Source organism: Haemaphysalis longicornis, unplaced genomic scaffold (genome assembly GCF_048455015.1).
Source record: "Haemaphysalis longicornis isolate Haplotype H1 unplaced genomic scaffold, Haemaphysalis longicornis Haplotype H1 scaffold_6, whole genome shotgun sequence".
Lineage (NCBI taxonomy): Eukaryota > Metazoa > Arthropoda > Arachnida > Ixodida > Ixodidae > Haemaphysalis > Haemaphysalis longicornis.
This window is the reverse complement of record NW_027526407.1, coordinates 161,281,035-161,309,006: the sequence shown is the minus strand read 5'-3', so window position 1 is coordinate 161,309,006 and position 27,972 is coordinate 161,281,035. Positions and strand designations below refer to the sequence as shown.

General features: G+C 45.0%; 1 protein-coding gene across 3 annotated transcripts in view; it reads right to left on the bottom strand.

The window, feature by feature from the left end:
• Positions 1-27,972, bottom strand: part of LOC144142029 (nose resistant to fluoxetine protein 6-like) — a 77,937-nt gene that overhangs the window by 18,791 nt on the left and 31,174 nt on the right. For 2 of the 3 annotated variants that reach the window (XM_077673452.1, XM_077673453.1), the window contains exons 6-11: positions 26,932-27,123; positions 25,073-25,160; positions 22,223-22,315; positions 21,021-21,189; positions 18,506-18,585; positions 16,742-16,831 (exon numbers count right to left, since the gene is read on the bottom strand). In XM_077673452.1, coding sequence (XP_077529578.1) covers positions 16,742-16,831; positions 18,506-18,585; positions 21,021-21,189; positions 22,223-22,315; positions 25,073-25,160; positions 26,932-27,123 — 712 coding nt within the window. The remainder of the gene's footprint in view (positions 1-16,741; positions 16,832-18,505; positions 18,586-21,020; positions 21,190-22,222; positions 22,316-25,072; positions 25,161-26,931; positions 27,124-27,972) is intronic. The other variant, XM_077673454.1, reaches the window with a different exon arrangement.

Sequence of the window (27,972 nt, the reverse complement as noted above, 5' to 3'; positions counted from 1 at the left end):
TTCCAATATCCGGGAGCGGATTTCCGGCAACCCAAAGGAAACCCACCTGTACCCAGATGAGTAGTGGTTTGAATGATGCAGCACACCATCTAAAAGTTGGCACCTCTGAAGTTGACCACGATACCGACTCTTAAGTGGCTGCTTTGGGGGGCAAGCGCTTCGGGTTATATTTGGGAGTTTGGGTCTGTTCTTTAAAGTTTTGGGTGACATGACAGGTTAAACGCCGTGCAGTTGATAGACGAGGTTGTGATTACATTGGTTAACAACACTGATTTATTTCCGCTTACGAAGTCAACGTGAAAGAGTAATGGCATCACTATGCGCGTTCGCTGATCGGTATGGTAAACTAAGGTCATACTCTTGCAGTCAAAGTATCAAGCTCTCAAAACGCCCTGAGAGATTATTTATTGTCAGCAACAATAACAAGGCATGTTGGTTTATCAGAACCGTCACGACTGTGAAGTGCCGGCCGTAGAGGTAGGGTCGGATCTCATCGATGGCTCCAACCACAGCGAATTTCTCTTTCTAAACAATGAAAGGCTTTTCTCTGGGGAAGTAGTGTTGCAGTGGCTTATCGAATACTCCACTTCTAATGTTGTCGCACAGACCGATCGCACCAATATCCTGCCAATGTCATCAGAATGAAGAGATAACGGTCATGGCTGCTTTAAATGGAGCAATACCGGCTCCTAAATTAGCGTGGCATAGATTCGTTTAAAATTTTTTCATTCGCCTGACACCTCAAAAGACTTTCCGAAGTGTAGGAGATTGCTGAGGGGTTAAAATTGTAGCAGAGGTGCGAGCAAAGCTACAAGATTAAGACGCTCGACGAGGGAAGTTGCGCATAGCATGTTGCAGTTGCAGCCGCAGGAACACGGACAAAGGACCACCTTGGGGGGTCACAACGAATATCCTGTTGCTCATGAACTAGCCTAAATGTTTGACACTGAAAGTAGTGAGATGTCTTTTGTGTGTATTCAACAGGAAGCCCGATGTGGAGATGCACAATAGGAGCTCCACTAGCCGGCACAGTGCTCTACGAAGCTTGGAGAAAAATAACAATATGAAAATACACAGACATTTTTCCTTTAGAGCTGGAGTTAGGTGTACCGCATGAGCAAGAAAGTTCCAGTAAAGCACCAATATAAAACATCAATTCATCAGGGGTAGCGTAGGCGGTGTTCTCGATGCTGGCCCGACACAGCAGAGTTTGCCAATAACGAGTGTGAAGGTGGCTGGATGAATACTTCGTTTTTTGTATATAGTGCACAGCATGATCAATGCGAGGCGTTGAATCAACATCCTTCCGTGTGATTTTATTAAGTGTGGCGTAACGGATGCAAAGTCAAGCTCATCGGAACATTCTTCTACAAGATTCAGAATAATGAGAAAGACATTTCGATGAACTCGCCGTTTTGCGCATTAGCATGTCGCAATATTGCATATTTACTTTTCGCTTTAGGACCCCAGGTATGTGTCTGGGCCAATGATATGGGACTCACCTGTTTCAATTGAAGGTGTTGCCATGGGTGCCTGACTAAGTGTACACAACTAAAAATAGAATATCAATTGTTTTCTGTGCAGTAGGCAAAGAAAGGAGTCGGTTTTGACTAGGTTACAGTGCATGCTGGCAAGGTGATGTTGCATCTGTATAGAGCCAGATTTCTAAGTAGAGGGAATAAAAGATAATGCCATATTCGAGACAATCTTGGAGTCGGCCGCCGTAGCAATTGTGGTGCGTCCAGGTAAGCAGGATCGTTTTACGGATAGTGTTTGTGGCGTCTAGATCCGCAGATGTATGCGAAAGCCTACAAGTCAGGTGGTGCCAAAAATCCCGGTTGGACCAAAGTGTGCGGTAGAAACAGGAAGAGTGTCACGATTGAACAACTGAACATCACAATCTGAAATTGATGTCGCCCAAGCAGTCCATGCTACAAAATCCACACTCGTCATCAAGGTAAACAGCGGAACATTCTCGATGCTGCTGGTGTGCTTCGTAGGAGTGATCTTATGCCTCGTCTTTCCCACATTATAGCAAGTACGAGCAGAGAAAGTTCACCCTACCGTACTTTCGGGAGAGCGAAATCATACACGCAATGAACCAATGGTGTAAAATTCACTAAATGAAAATGCGCACGCCGCACTATTCTGATGGTCCCCGTACAATTTAATTTGTACTTCAAAAAGTAGGGCCAGTAAGCCGGCTTCTCAGCTTTATGACCAGGCTCTGTACCCGGCGCACCCAAGCACGGACTTCGGCGCTAATTAGCGCGTTCGTCGGTACCGCCTCGCGACACGTGTCAATCCGCATTGGATACAGCGGTTCATCAACCCTGCGGGAAGCGTGCCTCCGCACCTTTAGGTCGTTTGCCTCTGCACCTTTAATTCATTTGCGGAAACGAGCAGGCGTGTCTGGGCGCGCGCCTTCGTGATTCATCCCCGCCCGGGCAAGTCTGGTGAAACAGCTGACACGTCTTCGGAAGAGCATACCATGAAATGTGTTATCGGCGAGCATCGTTAGTCAAGCCGCCCAGGCGCAGCTCGTACTGGGAAAAAAAGGTTCTTCTGGTACCGGCAGCGCCTTCGCCTCCTCGTCTCGTGGGGGCGTGAAGAAGAATCCAGAACGGCTGCATGCGACATCGGTGCCGGCGTGCGGGCGACTGTGGGTCTGTGATTGGACCAGACATTTGGGAGTTGAATTCCCTAGGAGTACTCTTGGGACCTTTGCATGAACAAAAAGGGGCCGTCGCGAGCGGCCGAGGGTCGCTCTCGAGTTGCTTCTCTTGCAGTGGCAGTGACTAGCACAGCATCCTAACTTGTACTCATCATATAAATACGGGTAAAAATTTTTTCTCCTTCATCAGCAAGCATCGGTCTCTTGATCAAAGTCTCCGCTCACCAGTCACGTCACCAACATAAATTCCCGAACCCCGGAGTCCCAACTGGTGAAAGCGGTGTGATCTGACCATCCAAGTCCACAAAACTGAATGGCCGCGGCGGGAGGAAGCCCCGCGACGGAACCTAATGACTGGTAAGACGGCTATGTGAGTCTGGCTTCCTCCCTTTGAAATTTACCAGGCTTGTGTGTCTCTTGGACGTGTCTAAGTTGGTATTTTTTCGTCGTTGAGAAACGTGTGTGTGTCACGACTGAACCAGTCTCGTGTGTGCCGTAGAAAAGTCTGAGCTGGTGTGTTTTGTTCGTTCACAACTGTTTTAGGTCACGATAGAAAGGATAGGGAGGTAGCCTAGTGTTTAAGCCCAGTAGTCGTTGGTCCCAATGACTGATCCGAGCCAACTTGCTCTTAAGTTGAAACCCAAAATTTGCAGTGTCGTGAGCCTCTTAGAAGTGTCAGAGCTGGTGTGTTTTGCTCGTTTAGAAACATTTTGTGTCCCGAATATACTAGTCTCGCGTGTCACATAAAAGTGTCTCAGCTGGTGTGTTTGGTTCGTTGACAAACCTTTTGGGTCATACAGAAAGGACAAGGAAGTAGCCTCGTTCCTGAGCGCAGTAGTCATGGATCGCAATTTGGTAGGAGAACCAAGTTGCTGTTCATGTACAACCTATTCAATGTGTCGATAGGGAACACTGGTATACAGGGACCAGTTTCAAATAATGCAAGAAGCGGATACTATTATTCATAAACGGCAAGATTCTTACGCGGAAGGGGTCGCAAGAAAGAACATATCCCTTCACTAAAGAGGTGACCTGTTGCAGCTGCGTGAACTCGAGGATCTGGGTCCAGGCGTAGTACCTGAAGTGTCTGCAGTTTTGGAGGCGCGCGAGGCAAACCCGCATGAGTTCGTGCCGCTATTGCGGGAGCCTCGCGACACCGAAGGCACGTGTCTAGTGATTTTGCCGTACGAGGGCCAGAGCGACCAAGTTTTAGAGAGAGATGTAGGTTAGTTGAAAGGGGCGGTAGTTGTTAGCGTAGGGAAGTGACCGAATCAGATTTTCGCGCGGTTGTTCCACGTGGCGGTTTGAAAGCGTGATAGTTGGTTATTCGTGAAAGAAGAATTGATGCTGTAGGAAAGAATGGCACGTTGCGGCTTACTTTTAGATTTGAGGGGAGCGCACGAGAACACGGCTGTGAAGTAAGCCAGCCTTGGACGGGCAGTACCATGCCTCAGGGGAAGAAGCCGGGTGGGCTGTGCACGGGGTGCGAACACGAATACCCGATCGAGGAGACGACATTCGAGTCGGTCGAGGACGCGGAAGGGCAGGACTTCAGGTGTAGAGTGTGTGTGCTAGCGTCGCGCCTCGACCGGCTCGAGGAAGAAAAGAAGCAGCTCAGAGTTCAGGTATGCGAGCTACAGGAGGAGTTGAAGGATGAAAAAGAGCGGCGGAAAGCACTCGAAGCGAGGTTGGCGCAAATGGAGGTCAAACTGGCGACGAAGGGTGACGTCCCGACAAACAATGAAGCAGGTCCCGAGGCAGATGTGTGGGCAGTGCTTGACCCCGAGAAGGGAAAGGAGAGACGACAAAGACGCCACGCCGGAAGACGATCGCGGACTGGCGCTGACTCAGCCGGTGCGAGAGCAGGTGGCCGCTCCAGGGGCCAGCCAGGAAAAGGAAGAAAGGCGCATGATGTTATCGTGGGGGGGGCTCCCCAACATGCGGTACTCAGAAATGGAGATTAGAGGCCGGGTGAGAGAGAACGAGAGAGTGCAGGTTAGCGTGTTCCCGGGGCAGACGGTCAGGGCAGTGTTAGAAAAGGCAAAGAATAAATTGTGGGAAAATATGCAGGGGCAGAACCTAGTGATTATCGTAGGAGGAACCAATGACGCTCTGCAGGGAAGTGGCGCGGGAGTGCGCAAGCAGCTAGAAAAGGGGGGAAATGAACTTCGGGCGCTGTGCCCACATTTGCAGGTCGTCGTAAGCACAGTACCAGAGATAATTGGGAGAGAGGTACATGTGGAAAGGAAAGTTGTAGAGGTAAACCGAGACATATTGGAGCTGGGCAAGGAGCTGAGTTTTTCTGTCGTAGACATCAACAAGGATGTCCGATGGGTGGGCCGGAAAAAGGCGTTCCAGCGTGACGGAGTGCATTTCAACGGGCAGGTCGGAGTGGCCATCGGAAGACGACACACGGCGCGAACTGTGGCTGATTTGGGGGGCCCACAGGCCTTTGTGAAGATGGCGTAGACAAATGCAAGGGGCAAAGGGAGATAGCGGGGTCGGTGCAGATCGGTGCAGGCAAACGAAAGGGACGACGACGGCGTGTAAAGAGAGGGGGGAAACTGAAGATCGCGTACATAAACATGCAGGGTGGCAAGAAAAGAGAGAAGTGGGTGGAGATTACTAAGCAGCTGGAAGAGGAAGTATCCAGGTATACGCTTTGACCGAGACGCACCTACGGGACTTGGAGGAACCTCCGGTAATCGGAGAGTATGTATGGGAAGGTTGTAACAGGACGGTTTGATTAGGAAAAGGCGGAGAAGTAGGTATGCTTGTACGGCAGGGGGCTAATTGGAAGATATTGAAAGAAGACAGTAAAGAACATGTGTGGATGAAAGGGATAGTGCAGGGTAGGGAGGTGGCTTTAGGGGTGTCTTACCTGTGGGCGGGTAAGGATAGCAAAGAACAAAACGAAAAACTGGTGGCGTGTCTAAAAAAGGACATGGAAGATTTGAAACGTTCCGGTGAGGTACTATTCGTAGGGGACTTGAACGCCCACATTGAAGATCTAGACGGGTACCCAGACTTCAACGGAAATCTAATGCTAGATATGTATGAGCACCAGAAGCTGGTCATAGTAAATAGGGAACAAAAATGCGAGGGTCAAATAACGTGGGAGTGTGGTAGGAGACAGTCGAGTATTGACTACTGCTTTATTTCAGAGGGACTTTATGAATGGTTGGATGTAATGACCATAGATGAGGAAGGGGGCCACAGTCTGGGCAGTGACCACAAGCGCATAAATCTGAGATTTGAGAAACTGGCGGCACGTACAAAAACGGAATGATGACTGGGGCAGCGCACGAAGTTAAACAGCAAACAAATTGCGGTTATAGCCAAAAGCATAGAGGCTGACATAGAAAAAAATCCTGGAGAAGAATGGAAACATGACAGGCTCATGAAGACTATGCAGGAAAGAATAGTCAAGGCAGAGGGGGCCAATCGATGGAGAGGAAAAAAACACACCCAAATGCTGATGGAACAAAGAAATGAAAGAGGCGATAGAGAGGCGTAAACAGGCGTCTAGAGAGCACAGGCAGGCCAAGGGGATAGGGAGGCATCAGGAGGACGTGGACCTGAAATGGGAGCAGTATAAGCAAATGAAACAGGAAGTGCAGCAATTATAGGCAGGCGAAAATAAAGGGAACAGCTAGCGATGGGTAGCGCAAATACGACGAAGGGGTAGAGACACGCCGAAAAGGTTTTGGAACCATGTGCAGGCATTAGGGAGACGTACGAGTCCCACAGAAGGCGGTTCTATAGAAAACAAGCAGGGGCAGATGCTCAAGGAAAAGGAAGCATTGTCATACCCACACAAAATCATCACGGAGAAGTTCGGTAAGGTGCATGAAGAGGCCCCACAGCGACACAGAGATGTCGCGGCGGGTAGGCCGGAATGTCTGAAGATAGATGGGGACAAGCTGGAATGAGAAAGAGCAGAGGAAAAGGTCCTCAAAAATACCCCGGCAGGCACGGATGGGATACGAATGGAGTTGATTAACCAGTTAGGACCAAAGAGCAAGGGAAAGCTACTGCAAGCCATCAGAACAAGGATAGAAGAGAAGGCAATACCGACCGCGTGGCAAATGAGCAGGATGAAGTTAGTGTACAAGGGCAAAGGAGTCAGGACAAACCCGAGCTCGTATAGGGCAGTAACCCTCACGACAGTGCTGTACAGGTTAGCAATGCAGGCAGTGAAGTTCGAACTAGAGGAGTGGGTGGAAGAAAATAGGATATTAGAGGAGCTTCAAAATGGGTTTCGAAAGGACAGAAGACTAGACGACATCTTATTCGTGGTAAGCCAATGTATAGAGGTGGCGAAGATGCAAAACCGACCTTTGTGGTTAGCCTTTCTAGACATTAAAGCGGCGTATGTTAATGTAGACAGGGAGCGGCTTTGGAGTATCATGGAGGACGAGGGAGTAGGGGCAGAATTTATTAGGTTACTCAGGGAGCTACACTGGGAGAACCAAGTGCAAATAGTGTTGGAGGGGGTAACATACAATAGGCCTGTATACACCACAAGGGTTTGAAACAAGGGTGTCCCCTCTCTCCACTGCTGTTCATGATCTACGTGGCGGGGTTAGAAAAGAAGCTAGGAGTCAGCACGCTAGGGTTCGACTTACCCTACATGAAAAAAGGGCAGGTGGTAGAACAAGGGGTTCCGGGACTAATGTATGCAGACGACATATTGTTGATGACGGACAACCGGATAAGTATGTAGGGCTTGATGGATATATACGCTGAAGAAGCGAGGCACTAGGACTATCCTTTAGCAGAGAAAAATAGGGGATCATTGTCTTTAATGACGGCGAGGAGCACAAAACAGTGTCAGTGCCGCAAGTAGAAACACCATTGGTGATAGAGTATATATATTTAGAAGTATGGCTAAACAACAGCGAACATTACACGCAGGCGCATGAGGCTCACCTTAAGACGAAAGGAAGACGGAACGCGGCTACAACGAAGCATAGGGCCCTCTGGGGATACATCAAATACGAGGTACTAGGGGGAGTCTGGAAAGGGGTCATGGTACCACGATTAACTTTCGCTAATTCGGTTCTGTGCATGAAGCCAGACACCCAAGCGGGCCTGGAAGTAAATCAGAGGGCGGTAGGCAGATTGGCCCTATGGGCCCACTGGTCATCTTTCGAGGCGACGGAGGCGTTGAGCAAGATAAAGTCTGAGGTGCGGCTTCGTGACATGGAGGACGAAAAACGGGCCGCGAGGGTGTTTAAGTATCTGTATATGAGGAGCGTGAACACGCGGTGGAGACGGAGGACCAGACCGCTGACCAAGCGGTACGGAAAGTCGACAGGGGAAATCAGGCTTTACACAACAGTTAAAAAGCAGGTAAAGGCAGCAGAGACGACGAAGTGGGCACAGGGAATAGAAGAGAAAAAAACCCTGGAGACTTATAGCGCAGAGAAACGGGAAATTAAGAAGAAGGGATTATATGGCAATACGAGAGGCAGTGCGTTGCTCTTCGAGGCACGGGCAGGGTGCCTGAGAACCCGGGCATACACGGGTAGCTACCGGCAGTAAGATGAAACGTGTGCATGTGCGGCAGTGATCGGGAAACTATAGACCATATTGTCAGGAGCTGTACAGAGATACTGCCACGTCGGGGTGAGTGGGAAACGACGCTGGCGGAGGCTTTGGGATTTGGGGAGAGGGGGAACCTCAACTTCAAGGCCGTAGAGGTGACGAAGAGGCGACTGGAGTAGTGGTGGAGAAAAAGTATGGAAGGAATGGGTACGCATGCGGGGTAATCATACGGATGAGAATATAGAACAGCGAGGGGAGAGAAAAGGTTGAGGAGGCGATGAGTTTAAGACAGGAAAGAGGGAGGGATTGGAGGGACGAAGCAAATTTATAGATTAGGTGGGAGTAGGGCAAGTAAACGTATTAAAACAGGCAAGTAGGTTGTTGCTGACAACCGACGCCCCGATTTAAAGCGAAAGCCGCTAATAACCAAAATCATCATCAGCAGCGGGTTGTGGTTCTTTGCATGCGTCGTAGTGACCAGGCGTGGATCTTTATAAGCAGTAGGTCAGCAAAGCAGCTCGCTGGCTGCGACGAGTTTCTACAGGCGCGGGAGAGAGCCATTGTCGCTTTGCAGCAAGCGTGTTAAGAAAGGCGCGCGCGTAGCTTCAATTCCCATGGGAGAGAGAATGACAAGCCGCTGTTCCAGGGCTTGTTGACCACGCCGCGCGGACCACGTTCCGTCATCTTCCGGACGACTCTCGGTTTGTGTCCCCTCGTGGAGCGAGCTACACCAGCCGTTCGGCAAAAAAGAGGAACTTGACATGCGGCTACATAGTGTGTTTCGTCGCTTGACTGTTTTGAGTCCTTTGGGACGGTTTTGTTTGTTTGGCTTTTATAGGTAGTGTGCAATGTGTGTAATGAAGTCCAAGTTTTAAAGTGAGGGTTTTTATTTTTGTTGATTTGAATGCTGCCCGTTTACGATTAGTGTGGTGTGTGTTTTTACGTCAGCGGGGCTGACTTGTGTGCGAGGAGGTGAAGCAAGTCCGCTGAAGCCTTTTCTCCACCCCGCTATTGCGTTCACCCTTCGAGCAGGCCAGCAAAGAACTTATACGAAAGCAGCGTTGGTCACCCGGGAATAGTTTTAGCTTATATTAGGTAGTTCAATTTGGAAGCCCGAGAAGTGGGAGACCATAGCGTTTAACAACCGCGACTGCCGCCGTGAGAATTCCCGCAGCAGACAGTAGTTGGAGGTCATTCAGGGGGTCAAAAGATGTGCGCCCTAGGCCGATGTCCGGCGTTAGGTTAGCTTTGAGCTGGCTGATTTTTTCTGTTATATTTGTGTTCGCGGGAATCCTTCGAGTTTCCGTAACGGTGTAGGAGAGATGGGTCACGTGACTGTTTTGCATCCACCAAATTTGTTTGTCGCGGTGGGTAATAGTGTTGCGAAATCGATAGGCCGTCGACGGTATTCAATTGTAAAGACCCTTTTTTTGGGCAAGGTTTTTGTGATAAAAGCAGAAGTTAGATGTTTTGAGGACGAAGACGGAAGGAGTGAGACCTCTTGATGCGGGCGTTGGCCGAGCTATTTTATGCGTTACAAAACAGGTAAATTGAACTCCAATGCCGACGGCTTGGGTCGCTGCTTTCAGGAGTAACTCAGCTGCACTAAGTGAGGTTGATGGGTCCATTCTTTTGTAGTAGCAAACAGTAAAATGCATCTGTTCAAATTCTGCTCCTCAAAGTGTATCGGCGAGTTGTAATCCAAGCGGCCTTGACACGGCTTACTCTTGCTGTCCTTTCTAGTTCTACGTTGTTATTTTGTTTATCCAAGAGGCTGGTAGATTTTTTGCGGAGGTTGTTCGTGCTTAGTGGTTGCTTGTTGACGAGGGTCTCACAAGTTTCTTCAATGTGAAACTCTAGACAGTCCCCCACCCAACAAGGCCAGAACGTCGACAAAGGGGCAGCCCTGACCACCAGCTGGAGGAAGGTTTCGAATCCAGGCCTAGGCTCGGCGTGAAACGGTGTCAAACCCCTACACTACGTGTGCGAGTTTTGGGTGAGAAATAAGCTGTAATGACCGGGCTGCGTACCCGGCGCACCGAAGCATGGACCCGGCACACCCAAGCACGGACCTCGGCGCTAATTAGCACGTTTGTCGGTGTCGGCTCGCGTCACATGTGAATCCCCATTGGGTACACAGGTTTATCCACCCGGCGTGAACGGTGCCCCTTCACCTCTAAGTAACTTTAGCGGAAACGAGCAAGCTTTTCCGGGCACGCGACTTCCTGAGCCATCCCCGCATGAGCGATTCTTGTGAAACAGCAGATACGACTTCGGAAGAGCGGTCCATGAAATGTGTAATCGGCAAACATCGTTAGTCAAGCCCCGCCGGCGCGCCTCGTACTGGGGAAAAGGGTCTTCTGGTACCGACGCGCCATCGCTTCGTCTTCCTTGTGGTCGCGTGGAGAAGAATCCAGAACGACGGCGCTCGATGTCGGGGCCAGCGTGCGGGAGATTGTCCGTCGGTGATTGGACCAGACATTTGGGAGTGAAATTCCCTAGGAGGACTCTAGAGACTTTTGCATGAACAAAAAGGTGGTGTTGCAAGCCGCCGACGGTCGCTCTCGAGTTGCTTCTGTTGTTGGGGCTATCGCTAACACAGCCTCTTTACTTGTACTCTTCATGTAAATACGTGTGTACAGTTTTTCTCCTTCATCAGCAGGCATCGGTCTCTTGATCGAAATCTCCGGTCACCAGCACGCTACCAAGGTTCGTTCCCGAACCCCAGAATCGCAACAGCTTGTAGAGCTGTGAGCACAATTTTTGGCTAAAAACCAATACGCTGTAGCTAGCGTTCAGAAGGCCATGAACCCGAAAGCCACGAATTTCCACATACCAATTCGAAGCTTGTTGTGGATGAGGTCTTTTCTTTTGGAGTATTGCAATTTCCTTTTAAAATATTCGCAGTTATATCGACATTTGTTTCCTAAGATGTAAGGTGCGATAGCGATATTTCAACCCCCACGGAGTGTTCCTTTGTACGCAGTTGTTTATTCCCTATCTATGCTTCACAAGCTATAAAGGTCATCCACAAGAGAAGGATTAGAAACGTAGGCTTTTATTCGAAGTGTACCAGGGAAGGCAAATGCTCTCTGCACTCATGTGGAATAAAATGTGAGCGGGAAAGGTCGCCGGATTATTGTTTTGGTCGGTTTGAAGAAGAAGCCAGTCTGAGTGTTTCAGAATGTGTTTTCTGTGGTTTTTATGGCGGGTAGAAGAATTTTTCTTTTTTTTGAATAGCGATGGAGAAAGAGTTGGGTAGGGAGAGTGACAGAAAGAGTGAAGATCTTTGTTCAGGAAGAAATAGTTGTCATTTAGGAACACGGGGTAGAGAGATGAGAGCGAGCTCGAGGGTGGAACATGAATTCTAGGACACCAGATTCAGTAGCTCCATCCTTTTCTCACCTCGGAGGCAGGTGTTCAACGCTGCCTTCCATGTCTGGAAGGAGTTCAAAATGTTATGTTTGAGTGGTTCTGCTCGGACCTTACCTGTTGATATGACTCAGGTGCGTGCAAGAGAGTAGATGTTTCCCCGGTTTCAGCAGAATTCTCTGCTAATGTATGCTGCTGATACCGGCCACCATGGCGAACATAAATTTCAGATACTTCTGGTGGTTTTCGTTTATAGAGTTTGTGATTCTGCGGCATTGGGACCTCTTTGTGGCAAGAGGGAGATATCGTGTTTCTTGGCAGTAATGAGATTCGTTGCTAACATCGTTCGTGCGAGAGCAGTGTGTAGTCGTCGTAACAATGAACATGGTATGTAAGTTTGTGTGTCCCTTGGCCAGTGCGTCATTCTCTTCCAGAGCATGGTGTCCGGGTGTCCACGTCAGGTTTTCTATTTGCATTGTCGATGCGAATATCTTACCGAAGCGTTTAGGTATTCTGCTTGCAGAAAACACAATATGTAATTCGAGATTCTAATTCGAGATTCTAATTCAACCATCCTCTTCGGATTGCGAAGAGGATGGTTGCAACTTCCACCTCTTTCTTCCAGTCTGCTGAAGGGTCATCCAGTCACAAAGATTTCCAGAGTATCCGACAATGGCGATTGCATCTACGTGCTTTCGTAAACCCGCAGTCCGTGTATAGTCTGGCCTTATCATTGTGGAATATTTCTCGAGTGAACTTTGTCCTCCCATTTCGCTATTCCTGTATACGTTTAGACCCACGGTCTTGGTTCAGGAGAGGTTTAGCACGTTGTCGCTGGATTAGTGTCAGGTCTATCATGGCGTGCAGGAGTTTTTTTTCATATAGGATGGGGGGCCTCTCTGCTATACGATGCCCACAGATTTTGTTTTTTATACACTCGCTTGGTGCTTAGGGAGTGATTTTTCCGGTTTCTCAATTGCGTTACGAACACACGAGTTGAAGAAATATTCAATGTCATTATCATCACCATCCTAGTTAGGATGACTCCGGGTGAAGTCATCTCCAAGTGACCTTCACCCGCCCCTGTCGTCCGCTTGCATAGTCCATTCTTTGCCACGAATATTGTTATTTTATCCCTCCATTGGGTACATGGCCCTCTCCTTCTTCGAGGCTCCTCTAATAATGTCCATTCTGCTTGCCTGGTGTGCCAGCCATTGATAGTTTGTCTTTCAGTCAAAATTGCGCGGTTGAGGACTACCTCATATCCTCTCCTGGTGATAGTGTTGCTATCATTTTCTTTTGTATAAGTAAATTTGTATTGTCATGGGCTGTGCAAAATTCGCTCATGGTTAGTGCATGCATGAATGTTATCATTTCTACTTCTCTTTTTCTTCCTTTTGACTTGGTTGGGTGTTTTTTGGGGGGTTAAAGATTGGTTAAGGATTGGTTGATTGGATAAAGTTTTTTTTTTGCGCCACGATGACTTTTTTTATGTGACTGCTATTGCAAGACACCTGTACTTATGTTTAGGGTAAATTCTAACACGGCCGCTGGGCGCCGTTTGTCTATTGCCAAACCAATCTTCCAGTGGAGACAGAACCGTAGGAAAATTCTGAAGTATTTTGAAAATCTATGGGAATAGAATTAATACAATGGGTGTTCTTTTCGTTCTGTTCTGCTGATATTATATGGTTCAATCGATATCTGGGCGATTGGCGTTAATCCTTTTACCCCTGTTTTAGTTTGGTCTCCCAAAGCTGGTGCCAGCACAAGTTCCCGTGGAAAACATGCCGCGGTGGCTCGATTGGTAAGGCTTTGCGTTGCAAAGCGCAGGGCTGCGTGTTTGATTCCCGGCGCCCGTTTTCACAGAAACACTATTGTGTCGAGATGTCAGCGCATGTTAAAGATCCAAAACTGCTTTTGTTTATTCTGGACACGTCTACTATGGCGAGCCTCCTATGCCACGTGGAGGTTCGGTGGTTAATTTACAAAAAAAAGTGTATTTTTGATCTTCCGCTGGACAAACGATTTGGTGTGATGATGAAAGTTCATGGCACAGCTGGCGATCGTGTCTGCCTAGATTTCCACTATCAACTGGGCATAAAACAAACTTTACCGCGCCGTCATGGCACCTGCTGAAAACGCGTGTATAGTCTTTCGTATCCACCGTTTTATCATTGTCCTCCTTTCAAACTTGGGCTTCCGTTGCGGCACATTACAATTGGCAGATGCCTCGAATCTTGCTGCCTCAGTCGTAGCCTCTGGGTGGCAGCGGTGACGTATTTTTGTGGACGCCTTAGTAGCAATGCATATAGCGCACGGCTTGGATTCATGGGGGAATCGGAGAAATAAACGAACAATGATCTCGGGCTAAAACGGCAGTTGCTAATTATTTTATTACATGTCGGTAGTGTTGGACCCGGGTCGTTGACTCAAGACAGAGCGGGGATATGGAACCAGTTATCGGTGGCGACGTGACGAACGGCCCTTGTGAAGCGTATCAACTGGTGCCGGACGCTCGCACAAGCGGCATGGGGGAGATAAGTTTTTTTTTTTTGCTTACTGCATAAAAGCGGATGTCGAGTTCATTATGTGCTTACCTTCGCCTTCGAACCTGCTGACACCGTCGAATGAAACAGGAAGTGTGTCCCTCAATTTTGCAATAGTCCCCACGGGTCGGTCACCCCAGAAAGCCTGGAGGTCGCTGGTTAGAATTAGGTGAAATGTTAATGAGCCAGTAAGGCTCAATTAGGTAAGTGCAGTTAAAAAGCAATCCCGAATATGACGGTGGGGTGCGGATAGATGCAGAAAGCGTAGTTGATGTAATTCCGGTCATAGACCCCCTCGGCTCTTTGACTTGGATCCGGAACTGAGGGCCATCCATGATAATGTTCTCGCGTGGTGAACCATGTGATCTACGCAGCTGGACCCTTTCGCCTCAAATAGCGTATATAAAACCAAGAAATCTACGCCACCCGGCTCCTTAGTTACCCGAGCATCCAGTTGCAGGTGAACTTACGTCAGCTGGTCCAGATTTTGATGCGCGATTAGCATACCACAGATTCTCGAACACTTTTGGACTGCGAGGTCTTTGAATTCAAAAGCAGCGATGTCCTTCGTTATGAAGCGGCATTTGTCAGCTTCCGGCACCTCAGCATCATAACTTCGACAAAGAGCAAGAATCTCCGCGATGTATGAGGCAGTACATCTCTTTAGCCTTTTTGGGGTCGAGAGGCCGGCTTGTTTTGGCAACTTCTGATCAAGAATTTCTCAAACCGAACATTTGCCAGAACAGCTTGGTCAAGCTGGCCCAGCCAGTAATACTGTCTTCGTGGTTTAGGACTCATCTTCGTCTGTGGACATCGGGTAAAAGCAACGTTCTCACGCTTCAACAAATCGTACAGGGGAGTAAATGCACTTACCCGCGCGCAGTGGTCCAAACACTCAGAGACGTTGCCGCAGCTCCCGTCGAAGAGCGGTCAGTCGCACTGGCGGTTGGCGAACGGAAATTGCGATCACGGCGAAGGGGAGTTACCAGTGCTTTGCTGTTGCTTCCAATTTCTTCTTGCATGGAGTGGGCCAATAAACATCGAACCGAACAGAGCTCCAGCGGTAGGATCGTAAGGCATAGACGACAACTGGGGTTGACGTCGAGCACTTTTACGGGCATTTTATGACACGGGCTGGAATATGTTCTTTTGGATGGAGCAGGTATCTGAGAACCACTCAGGCGATTATTATGAGAAATTCCGCAAGCAGATAAGGGCGAAGCCGACGGTACGCATGACTAACACTGTACGAATAACTGTAAGAGAGCGAAAGTAAAGTAACAATAATTAACCATTGTGCTGTTATTTAAGCAACATGGTGGCCCACAATTAGTTGCACTTTATCTACACATATATGTAGAAGTGTTTTATATTACTAAACTATTTATAGGCTATTTATATGCACATGTAATAGCAGAAATATTCCGAATGTTAAACAATAATATCTGTTGGGCTTCTTGGGGTTTCAAAAAACAAAATCAAAGTTGCTCGTAACAAATACCAACTTTGTCTTAATGAGCAAGATAGCCTGAAAACCTACTCTCTGTACGCACGTTCCTATAGACATTGTGATCTATTTTGTTTGTTCCTAAGTGTGGGAATGAGCAAAACATGATGTATATTGGGTAGATACGGAATTGTCTCTCTATAGACAAGATTTTGGGCGAGACACAAGAGGTGGCGGTCCAAATTATCTCTTCAGAAACGCAGCGCTTTATTTGCGCAATTTGCGCTTAATTTTGGGTTCAAAGGAAATTCGCAAAGACGTCAGAGGGTTCCTTATTTCAAAACACCAAAACAAAATACAGTATTCTGGAGAAGGTAATAAAAGAGTACGTAATAAAGTTTCGGAGGTGCAGAAAGTGTTTCCGGGGATCGCACCACTGAAGATGCGAACAAAGATAGCACCGCGGAATTACGCTTCACAGAAAAAACAGCGAGAACGTACGCAAGAAAAAGAAAAGAGCAATGACACGGAAGGGTTCTCCGGAAAATCTATACGTCAAGAAGCAGAGTTCACCATTTGGGCTGAAAGGTGAACATCAGGTCGTCATATGTAACAACACACGAAAACATAGTCGAAAGACGCGAACTCCAAAAACATACGCTACGGCGTAACAATCTCTATCAGCATATGAGGCCTAATTTCAACGAAAATTTGAACAGTACATGAACAGATACTCTTACCTGGTGTATTGCCTTTACGGTTCTTACAGTTTCTAATAACCCCATTGCTTTTGCTGCCGCGTGACTACAGTTCTTACGCTGGGAAGCAATGACCCTTGGTAAAAAATTATACCGACGAAGGCTGGCATTCAACAGGATCATATTGTTTGCTGACATAACAAAAATTAAGATTTAAAATCGCAAGAAAAATGGCTCCGCGAATGTTGGAGGAGTCCTTTTTTACATTATTTTCTTCTCGGGGTTTCTATTAAAAGCGACTGTAACTAAATAGTGTTGCTTAAAAAGTACTTTGTGTACTCTAAGTAACTTTTCATGCGCCCTATCCTTCTTTGCATGCTGCTCAATAAACGCAGCTTCTAAGCACTCAATCAAGGAGTGCTTCACTTAGTAAAAGGTTGAGAAAACAAACCTCATTTCTATCAGGGAGGAGTACGTGGCTGACAAAGTTGTCGAAATGATGCAAAGGACTGCGATTACAAAGATGCCCAGCCGAGGTTTCCTGCAGGAATAAGTAACGACATAAATTGCCATTTTGGAAAGGTTTAAAACAGGTTTTTCAAACAAGACCGAGACAAGTTCACCCTCGACAATAATTAGTGATTGAATAAATTCATTTGACAAATTAGACGCTATAGACAAAGAAGTAAAGGTGTGGTTAAAAGAATGACACATATTCAATGCTTTTAGCTCCTTCCCACGAGGTGCATCTCTTTGGCGAAGGCACACATCGTGCGAAACGTCTTCCCCTTGGTGCTTTGGGCAGATACATTCGTGGAGGCTTCGTTCTCGTGAAGGCCGGTGTTTGTTCAGAAAATCTGCCAGTTCCGGGAAGGGCGACAGCGTATGGTAGCTGGTTCGCTGTGACTTTGATGTCAGAGGGCCTTGTAATGCGGAATTTGCAGTTTTCAGGGTTTTCCGTAGTGCGTACAACGTGCTGGTATATCGTCATTGATGGCATAACCAGTCCATGTTTTTATAAGGAACACTTGGGCCGCCCTCGTATTGTTGCCCGGTACACGATGCTGAAATTTGGGGAAAATAGTTATGAACTGCTCCTTGACGCTGCTCATTCGCAGTTACTCGTTTGTTACTGATTGTTGCCAAGCAGCTTGGCCCTCTTGTTTTACTTATGAAGAAACCGAGCTCTTGCTATAAAAAGTTATCTAGTCTGATTGATTGACGAAATGTAGGAAATGGCTCCTCGTAGCGTAGAATGTAGGGTGATAGCAGCACAATTTTTATAAACACAGGGTGCTTTGAAACGTTTGTAGCAAATCTCACTGCGGGTATGCATTTGAGCAATTGGTAACATTTTACTAGCATGAACGGTACAAGACGATATGCGGATGTTCACCAATACAACGTTTTCGGTGTGTTTTGGGTATTGTTTTGTAAACAGTTGACAAACAGTACGAACTTTTTATGCCTCAACTGCTACTCGCAGCTTGAAGACCATTGAGGTCCTTGACCCCATGATGTAATGTGTTGGGGATGACGATTTCACTCAGGGAGCAAAAACACTGCGTGCGGGAACGGTTTGTGTACACCAATTTTGGTGCAGTCGGGACTGTGACGTAACCCCATAGCACCACAAGTTAAGAACTCTAATAGTGTTTTCTGTGAGGTAACCCAAACTTCTGAAGATGAACAAACCAAATACCCCATGCTCACCCAATGCAAGGCTGCCAATGGGGTTTACACTATTACATCTCAATGGGAGACAGGCGTAACATCAATCTATCACTACCGGTGTCGCCGCTTCCATCTCATTGGCATGCGCCCTTGCACAGGGGATATATATTGTATACACACAACCTACAGAATTTTAATGAAAAAGGCTTTCAATTGCATGTTTTAACAATTGTCATACCTTTTAAGCAAAACGTGCAGACGTAGATATGAAATAATCAGGCTTTAGCATTTGGGGGCTCACCAGCAAGATATCTAAACTACACAAATACAAGGTTTTGCCTTAACAATAGTTTTGTACATTTTTGTATTCCCGACAGTTATCAATCTTTCCTTCCTAAAACACATGAGATTTAAAACACTTTTCCCACCATCTATCTTGTTGAGTCATGGCGGAAGGCCATTACGCAAGTTGTGAATTAGCAGCCTGTATCTTGAAGTTTTTGAAAAGACAACACATTTGTGAAGATTTTTGCATGCTTACTTGTACAGGGCATATAAAATAGGTGGAGATATGAGGTAAAATTGGAAGTCAGCAGCTGAATACCAAGTATGTCCAAGGCACTGCAATGAGAATACATTTCAGGGGTCCAACTTAAAAAAATAGTACATTGGTTTTGATAAGGCACAAAGACTAGCATTGAAACCTCATGGTTTCATTTTTTTTTTTTGAAAGGTGTTTTGCGTAAGAAAAACACGCACGGTTTGTGCTTTCTGATCAAACTTTTAAAACTTGCACTAGAAATTTTACTTTAGCATTGATTGTATTTTTATGGATAACTAAGCTGTCAAGAACGTGTAATGAAGTCGTCTGCATCACTTCAAATTGTTTCTATTAGGTCTTCGATACAAGCCTGCCTAATCTAACTTTTAGCTATGAATAAGAAACACCTAAGACCCGTATCACAAGTTTTTCTTCTGAAAAATTGACTCATTATATTACAAAATCTATAAGAGAAAGAGGGACTGCATAATTAAAAACAAACCTAACTCCCTGTCAACAATGACAAATGAGAGCAGCAGTGTATATTAAAAACATTTGTTGTTACACATATACAGATGGATATCAAAGGATCGGGAAAAAAACACAGCGGTTTTGTAAGTCTAGTGGGCATCAACGCACAAAATTACCGTCATCATCATCATCACCAGCCTATCTACGCCCACTGCAGGGCAAAGGCCTCTCCCATTATTCTTCAATTACCTCGGTCCTGTGCCAACTGTGACCAATTTATCCCCGCAAACGTCTTGATTTCGTCTGCCCATCTAACTTTCTGCCGCCCCCTGCAACGCTTGCCTTCTCTAGGGATCCACTCTGTTACCCTTAATGACCAGCGGTTATCTTGCCTTCGCATTAAATGCCCGGCCCACGTCCATTTCTTCTTCTTAATTTCTACTAATATGTCTTTAACACCAGTTTGCTCCCTGACCCACTCCGCTCTCTTTTTGTGCCCTAATGTTACACCTATCATTTTCCGCTCCGCTCCGTATTCTCCCCTAAATCATTTTCATATAGCAGTAGGTGTCACGTACTGGACTTTTTGTATTTATATTTTATTGCAGCCTATGGCGTTTAGAGAGGATGAGAAAGAAACTTTTATTGCAGTAGAGTGTGGAAATGAGATAGTTTATTCCAACCTGACTAATTACTGGTGGTACTGGTGCAGTTTTGGTTTCGGGAAGTCAGACGAAAAAGTACAGCCATTTCAAAACCGAATCTCGTCAAAACCATCCTCAAATGCCGTGTTTTAAATGTACATAAACATTTGAATTCATATAAACTGAATGCATGGAAACTTTTAGTTGTATCATTTACACAGTACGTCCGGCTCTGCAGTATTTAATACGATTAATCACAGCTGATTCTTACACGCCCTCCTAGAGCGAAATTCCTGCCATACTTCTTTGGTTCCTTTGTTTTATTTCACAGTCAAACCGAAAAACAAGTGATATTTTTGGTTAGGATAACATGATCAGTATTTTGTCGATATTGACATGGATACCTAATTTTTTTAAAAGCACTCGCTACGAGCCAATATCTAAAAGGGCATAAACAAGATAAAGAAAAAGCATTGACGTGGACAGCCGTTGTATATAAAATAACGCTACAGAGGCCGCTATAAGAGCCAACTCTAAGTTCTGTACTGCTTTCCTGCTCCGGTAAGAATACAACTATTCTAGCAATATTTACAGTTACTGAATCAATGTTCAGCATAAATTTGTAACTCTGGCAGAATTGGGCTAGTTAGTACGTGGTAATTAGAATCAAGTGCACGCATTTTCTAAAATACTGGTCCTGTCAAACTCATGCCGGTCGGAAGCGTGGCTGGGTACTGGTAAAGCATACTATGAAAGTGGGTTCGGATTTATCTCGATCTTATTATATATTATTTTCGCTTGTCCTGTGCTTTTGGGCTTGTCTTTTGTCATGCTTTTTTTTACAAACTCTCCCACCTGTCAGTGGTTGTAAGATATCTAATATTGGCACAGTATTATGGTTCTACTGGTAAAAACCCAGACGCCGAATATTTGTTATAGTAAATCCTCTAAGAGCTTTTTTACCAGATCTTGAAATTGGGCTAGTTGGTAACGGTCCTACTTTGTTACTGGCCATTTCTTAGTGTTTCTTTTTAAGGGAGCGGGTCGGAGTGACAAAGAACAGGAATGGCAGAAATCATCTCTTTCAGGCATGGCCTGAGCTTTTACTGCAGGAACCTTGCCATACCACAACAAAAACTTTTATTCTTGGAGACATAGGACTTGCACTTGTAGAGCAGTGTCACTCCCTTATCCGCATTAAAATAGGCCTAAATAGTTTTTCGGCAGTGCGCGTCCCAATGCGACCTTATTCTATATGAAAATTTGAGGTCAATAACAGTGTTTAGCATTCCTATGCAGCTTGCCGTTTTGTGGACATCAAGGAGAAAACAAATTTTTTTTACGATGGAACGAGTGTGTCGTCAAATACCTTCTTTGAAGGTTTTTTTTATGTATCTCACCTGATGGTCTAGAAGGACGAAGTTCTGAAGGAAGAGAGGGTATGTCCACCAGCTTATGTGGCAATTGGTCTCGTATCTGGCCAGGAAGTCGGCCCAACGGGGTCCATCACCAAAGTGACGCATCAGGAAGGCGCAGATGACCACCACAACCATTAGCATAGGGACGGTCCTAACAAGTGGCGAAGTCACTCGCAATTATGATAGAAACGCGAGGGTTAGAATCAAATAAATATTTCTGTTTTTGATATTTGTTACATTTGGCTTTGGCTTTTAAGTGCTTCCCAAGAAAACTATAATGCCCTGAGATGGTGCACAAAGACTCAGTGGATATTCTTTGTGCCTTCATAAAAAGAGGCTCGTGAGGTGAAGCCAACTGGGATATTTTTACGAATAAATTAAGTTAGTCACCTATGCAAAACGTTCTTTCTAACAAAGCAGTGATAAATACTTACGTATGTTATTCCAGCTATGTCCCCGTTATAAAACGAAAGTGTTTTGCGCGATGCAATATTTGCTTTACAAGCACATTCCGTACATTGGCGAATTGTGTACGAAAGCAGGAGACAAACATTACGCAGGTGATAACAGGATGAAACCAACCTCAAAAACTTGTGCCCCGGTTTTCGTATGAGCTGGTGTGATTGGTAAATTTGTTTTGTAAACTGATCACTTTTTCGGATTTGGGCGGAACATTAGTATCCCATGCAAGGCCCAAACTTAAACCAGTCACCCATTCCACCTGTTTGCAGCGGAAGCAGCGTGACATTACATCTATGTGCCAGTATCAGATCATGGCCTAAGACAGTCAAAACGTCAACCCTGAACCCCACGGTGAACTCATCAACGGTTTGCGTCGTACGTGAAAGCACTGTTTAACTGCTTTTTATACACACTGGGCGTGGCAACCAACAGGGTTATCACACTAACGGATTCAACCAATCATGCCCTAAGGCTGGAGCGCAACAGCGTTGTCAAACAATGCCTACTGGAGTTGTTGCCCCAGGATTTCCTAGCAGAAAATCGTGCATATCGACCACCGACTTTCCGCCCTCACAGCCCTTGTGCTGTTGGTGCTATCAGTTTCCGTACCACGCTGTAATAGGTCCGCCAGTACATTTGTGTAAAATTAATGTATTTCTTTCGCACTAAACCTGTTTCTCTGTAGAAGCTAAAATTTTTGAAAACAAGTTGTTTTATCTTACCTTAAGTATCGGTGGACATAAAAAAGCAACCAGTTCTTTTTGCCGCCATTTTTCTGGAGGTCCATCAGAGTAGAATAAGCAACCACCAGTCCACTGACGATGCAACATAATGCCGGAAGGAAAGTTTTTTATTACACAAACACTCATAACATAAAAACTTTAATGAGCCAATTTGGCACAATATATCAGTAAATTTTCACATAACACTGCTCTTTTTATTAAAGGATTTATGGCTGTGTGTTCCATATAGTGCCGGGAAAGAAAGCAACTACTACTATTGCACCATTGAGAAGTAATCTTCACGCAAGTGTATAATGAATCCAAGAAAACGCAGAATAGAAATAACTTACAATTTTGCGTGAACATGCATGGGCGTTATTCGTACAGATTTAAATTTGTCTCTACTACTCAAAAATTCGCTCTAGTATTTCGGTTACGCTGCAAATATTCGGCTTGGTTTGAGGTAAATGAATAGTACGTTGCCCAATAAATTGCAGCCCAGTTTCTCTAGTCCAGATTTAGCATTGCCTGCATCCTGTGCGCACAGGTGCTTTGTTCCCACACACATTGTCTTTGAACCAAAAAAGCTCCCGGTACTATAATAAATAAATGAGGATCATAACATTTCACAAGTACCCCGTATTATGCAAACATTGTAGCATTTTTGGGGCCATTAGGAGTTGGCAATATTTACTGGTTGGCGTTTCGGTTTTTTTTTGTTTTTGTGTGCACTTGCCTGCATAGACTATCTTAACTTTACGAATGTACACAAACTTTGTTTTGTGACAGCAATTTAGGGGTCCAAGGATGGCAACTTTTAAACAACGACTTGTGGTTCCGCCTTTTTCCAGTAGTTTCTGACTGTGTATATTTTTTGTTGTGAACACTGTTTACCAGCAACAAAGTTAGATTTCGAAAATGGTAATAAACCACTGGGTTGCGCTACCCCCAAGGAGGCACAAAAGCTTTTTCGTCACCAATGCTTCAATACAAATCAGGATGCACAAAAATACACACTTCCTATTTGTCAAAACAATTGTGGAAGGAGGTGCGAACAAAACGGTTATTAAACACCGAAGACATAAATGAAAGTTTAAATTAATACGTTGTAAAGCACACAATATGTAGTAGCTCGTACTCTCTGTAGTAAGTTAAAGTAGGCTCAAGGCCGAATGCCGCATCCGCTGAAAAGTGTCATAACTATATTTTTAAGTTTTACCCTCATGTCCTTGTATCATGTTTCTTTTTATTCGTAACGTTATACGTTATTGTTTTGTATTTCATGACGTCCACCATTCAAAACGCAGCTTAAATTTACCACGCGCTTTGTTGTATGCTTATACTAAGCACATCACTGCGCTAAGTCAGTGTGTTTTAGTACCGTGACTACAAGAAACGGCAACTACGACAGGAGACGTTGACAGCCCCAGTGTGCTACAGGATTGGCCCGTAATACAGACTTGAGCAGATTGTCTTTAGGGCCGTATTTCTCTTACCTAGAATCGGAGAATAACTGCCAGCTCATATGCTTGAAAAGCATGCCAAAAAACATGTCGACTGTGTGCGATGTCGTTTCCCTTCATATGTTTCTTTTTCTGAAATACGGGTGTAGGAATGTTCGGGCAGCTTTAAAGAAAAAAAAACAAAAAATTGGGCCCATCTCCCCGCGAGGGGGACTCGAGTAAATGCGTCGCATAGGGGGTGGGTGTATTGTGTTAACGTTTAGTGTTTGGGGAGTTTGTGGTAGTGAATGCGTTGTATCAGCAGCTTCTTGACGAAGTTTGAATGAGTGAAGGATATAAGGCGCGTTCGCAGCCTCCCATTCTGTGTCGGCTTTGTGGCGCAATGGGTAGAGCACCATGTACATTGCGTTCCGCCCGCAGGGTCGAGGGATCGAAACCAGGCGCCGGATAGTATTTTTTTATGCAGTGTAGGGAGGGGTGCGGACAACGACGGTGCGGACTATGACGGACGTCAACGCGGGTGACATCGTGAGTTACTGAAATGCTCTGCATTAAAAAACGGCGCTCGGAATGTAGGCCTAATGACATTAGTAAAGGTAAGGCGCTCTACGTTTTCTAACGCCTTGGTAAGGTTGTAGAGACCCCATGTTAATCGCACACCACCTATGCTTTCTTAAGCACGCGTGTAAAATGCCCAAAATCCTCCTAGGGATATATTTTTTTTTTATTTTCGCACTCGCAAAACTTTGGGCAACACGCAGATATGCACCAATTCTCGAAAATGTCAGAATATTTGAATATACAGAACATCCGATAAATGAAACAAAGCTTAAGGCACACCGAAATATTCGAGAGCACTAAGAACCAAGTGGAACGTTTTGTTTTGGCAAAAGAATCGGCAGGAATTTCACTGTATCTGACTCCGCGTCGGTTGCATGTCGGCAGTATGCGCTCAAATTAGGCTTAGATGTATACCAGCCCATCTCCCACACACGATTCAAGTAAAGGTCTCGGTAACATAATAATTTATGTCGCCTCAGACAAAATATACAAGGCCACTCGTAGGCATGTTATGTACTGCTTAAAAATAAAGACGCAGTATTTCGATTTAAGAAACAGACAAGATGGTGGCCCTTTTCGGCATAATATGCGTTCACCCAACGAGATATTCTTTCGTGATCGCTTTGTGTTTGTGTAGGCTTTTAAGCTCTGTAGCAGATAATAACGGGTCATTTATAGAATGTTGATTTTTCGAAACTGGGACCACCTGAAGTATATTTTTATTAGGCGACTTACTAAGGAAAAAAGTTGCAAATTGATGTAAAAGCAACAGTAGTGAAATTTGCCCCATTTCTAGGTAGGCACAAAGGCTCCTGAACCAACTCACCCAATGAAGAAAAAGGTATCTATAGCCAGAGTCGCTCGAAGTACGAATTCTGTCTTGAAGTTGAATATATTTTGTGGGTCCGGGTTACCTGAAACATTCACGCAATAATGACCAGTATGATGAAAGCAGTCCTAAAATTCAACACTACCCATAACTCATTGTTACGATCAGCCGACCACGGATACAAAATAGTGTTTCTGGTCAGCTCAAGATTCTGCCGTGCCCCTTCAAGTCACTGACTGTCCGCTAGTGACTGTCAGGTAATGAGGCAGTCTCACTTGGATTATATTACCTGTATGATTTTTCGCCTCTAATTGGTACACAATCTTGCTCATTGTTTTTTGTGAGTGATAGCTTCTTCAGTTTGGTATTTCCTTGGGACAATATTTACGGAGATAATTTCCCAGCAACAAGAAATACAGAAAGTACTAGTTTTAGTGCGTACGTTTTGTCAGTATAAACATGACTATCTTTTGTGCCAATCGAGCCCGTTTTGTGCTCTTTCACTAAGAATAATGAGATGAGGAATAGGCAGATCCTATTATATCTCTAGTAACGAAGCGAAACTCTTTTTCTGTTTAAATGACGGCAGTATTACCAACCCCGAATATTTGTTAGGAAGAACTGCAGGGTAATTTCATAGATTTTCAGGATGTATAAAAATATCACCCTGAATGAAGGTAACACACGTGTTTACAATGAAATTCGTGTGAAGCCACGTGTATTTCATTCGTTCAACAAAGCCAATGATTGGTGGCCGCTGAACGTTTGGAGCAAAATTTCTTGATTTTGTTTTAGCTACTCAGGGAGAATTGCTTGAAAAGTTTGTATTGCTGCGCTACCTTGCCGTTGGAGTTTTGTTTACAAGTTTTAGCACAATATATCCAGGCGTACATGATGTGGAAGTGATGCCAGCCCTACTACTTATAGTTGGGTGTTTAAAGAAGGGTGATACCTGTCACCCAGGCAGAAAGATTGCACATGAATCTGAAGAAAATAATGTTACAAACAATCGATAGCGGGTACAATCTTTCACTTCGAGTCACTTAGAGCAATTTGAAAAACTTTGTTTTTGTTTTGTAAAACATTTAAAAAACACTTTTTTAAATTCTGGCGGTTACAATTTGAAAACGAAAGGTAAATAGATTTTTTTAGTACCTCGTTTTTAGTACTGTTGACTGCGGGCGTTCATTTCTTTGTCATTTCAATGAGCCCCTGATTAAAAATTAAAAAATAAACCCGGAATAAAAAGTTTACTTTACCCGAAATTGTGAAGCAATGCTGTCTACAGCCGCCAAATTAGGATACACTGCACTTATATAAATACACAACGAAGCGGAAGTGCCACAGCTCTCCCGGTAGCCTAGAATGTATTGAAACGACGAGTGTTGTGGTTGTGGAAGAATTCCTATGGTCCTCTTTACTACGAAGTCGGTACGTTTCTGTCTTACTTTAAATCTGTTTAGTTGTATTTATACAAATATAAAAACTATGTCAGGGACAAAAATGTTGGTCTGCTGTCTCTATGCCTCCCCACAACTTGTCTACTTCTAGCGTACTTTGCTGGACGTATACGTAAGGCGTCCTAAAGGGAATTGGTGATTTATCAGGTACGAAAAAGGGTAACGAAATCTCCAAACCTTGTATTCTACGTTTCTAATAACCACGTGCTCCGAAAAATAGGTTCACTGGTATAACCATGCAATAATAACAGATTTGTTGTTTTTTACTCCGCCGCATGTTTGCACGCGTACACACCCACCGTAGACCTTACCTAAGTGCCATTTAGCCAAGGAAGTACACTTACTACAAATTATTGAATTTGAGGTGTCTCAAGAGATAATGTGGCGGGTACGTACGAAATATCATCGTTTCCGTGGATTCGTAACGGTTGTGTATGCATATGACCCATGCCATAGAAAAGAAACGCAGTCCATGCAGTACTCGGATAGATTTGCTGCTGGGGCTCTGGCTTCCAAACAGTTTCTTCCCGTTGGAGATCAGAGAGAACGAGAGGATAGCGTTCTCTGTGCAGTTTGGAACCGTTCTATCTGGTATAATAAAACATAAAACAGATATTATTCAGCTTTTTAAGCTGCACACTTTTAGAGAATAAAATACAAGGAGCCTGTAGGGGGATTTCGTCAGGTTGAAGTAAGTGACGCGTCGGCTGCTGCAAGATATAACGTACATTATGTCAGTTTTCCCGCAAAAAATGCATATTCTGTAAAGTCACCCTCAAAAAGCAAAAATAAAGAAACATTAACTTTTATATGAGTTTCCCAATTGAGCATGCGTTTTGGAAGAGTGCCTTTGTCAAAGCAACGTACTTTTTATTGTATTTCAAACTAATTTTTAAAAGAGAGTCGAGCGCTAAGTTTTTTGTGACCTGTTGTAAGGCATGCCTTTTGTGATTATTTACGCTTTGCTTCCTAAATTCAGCGTGGCCGGCAGGTATGGGTAATAAAGACTATTAGGACTGGTGCTTTAGATTGAGAATAGTAAATCATGCGTCAAATATTTTTATCATTTTTTTCACTAGTAATGGGCGGGTTCGACTACATCGGTTGTGTGGTAACGCGCATTACAATGTACACAACATTTCGGCATATATTTGCTGTTCGCAACTATCCGCAATAAGTCCGTTTACAAATTATTAGACAAGCAATGGGCGTTGATGCAGCACTATAACCCCTAAGGCACAATTTCAAAAAGGTTAAACACCAGAAATTGTTTCCTTTGAAGACAGTTTAAATTATGTCCAAGAAAATGCTTGGCACCACGCTGTATCCTTGGAATACAATACTTGCCTACAAAATATTGTTAACTCACTTGACTAGCTTCTTTTTCTTTATAGCGGCTTCCTTTATGCAAGTCGTACGTCATACAGCTAATCAGGT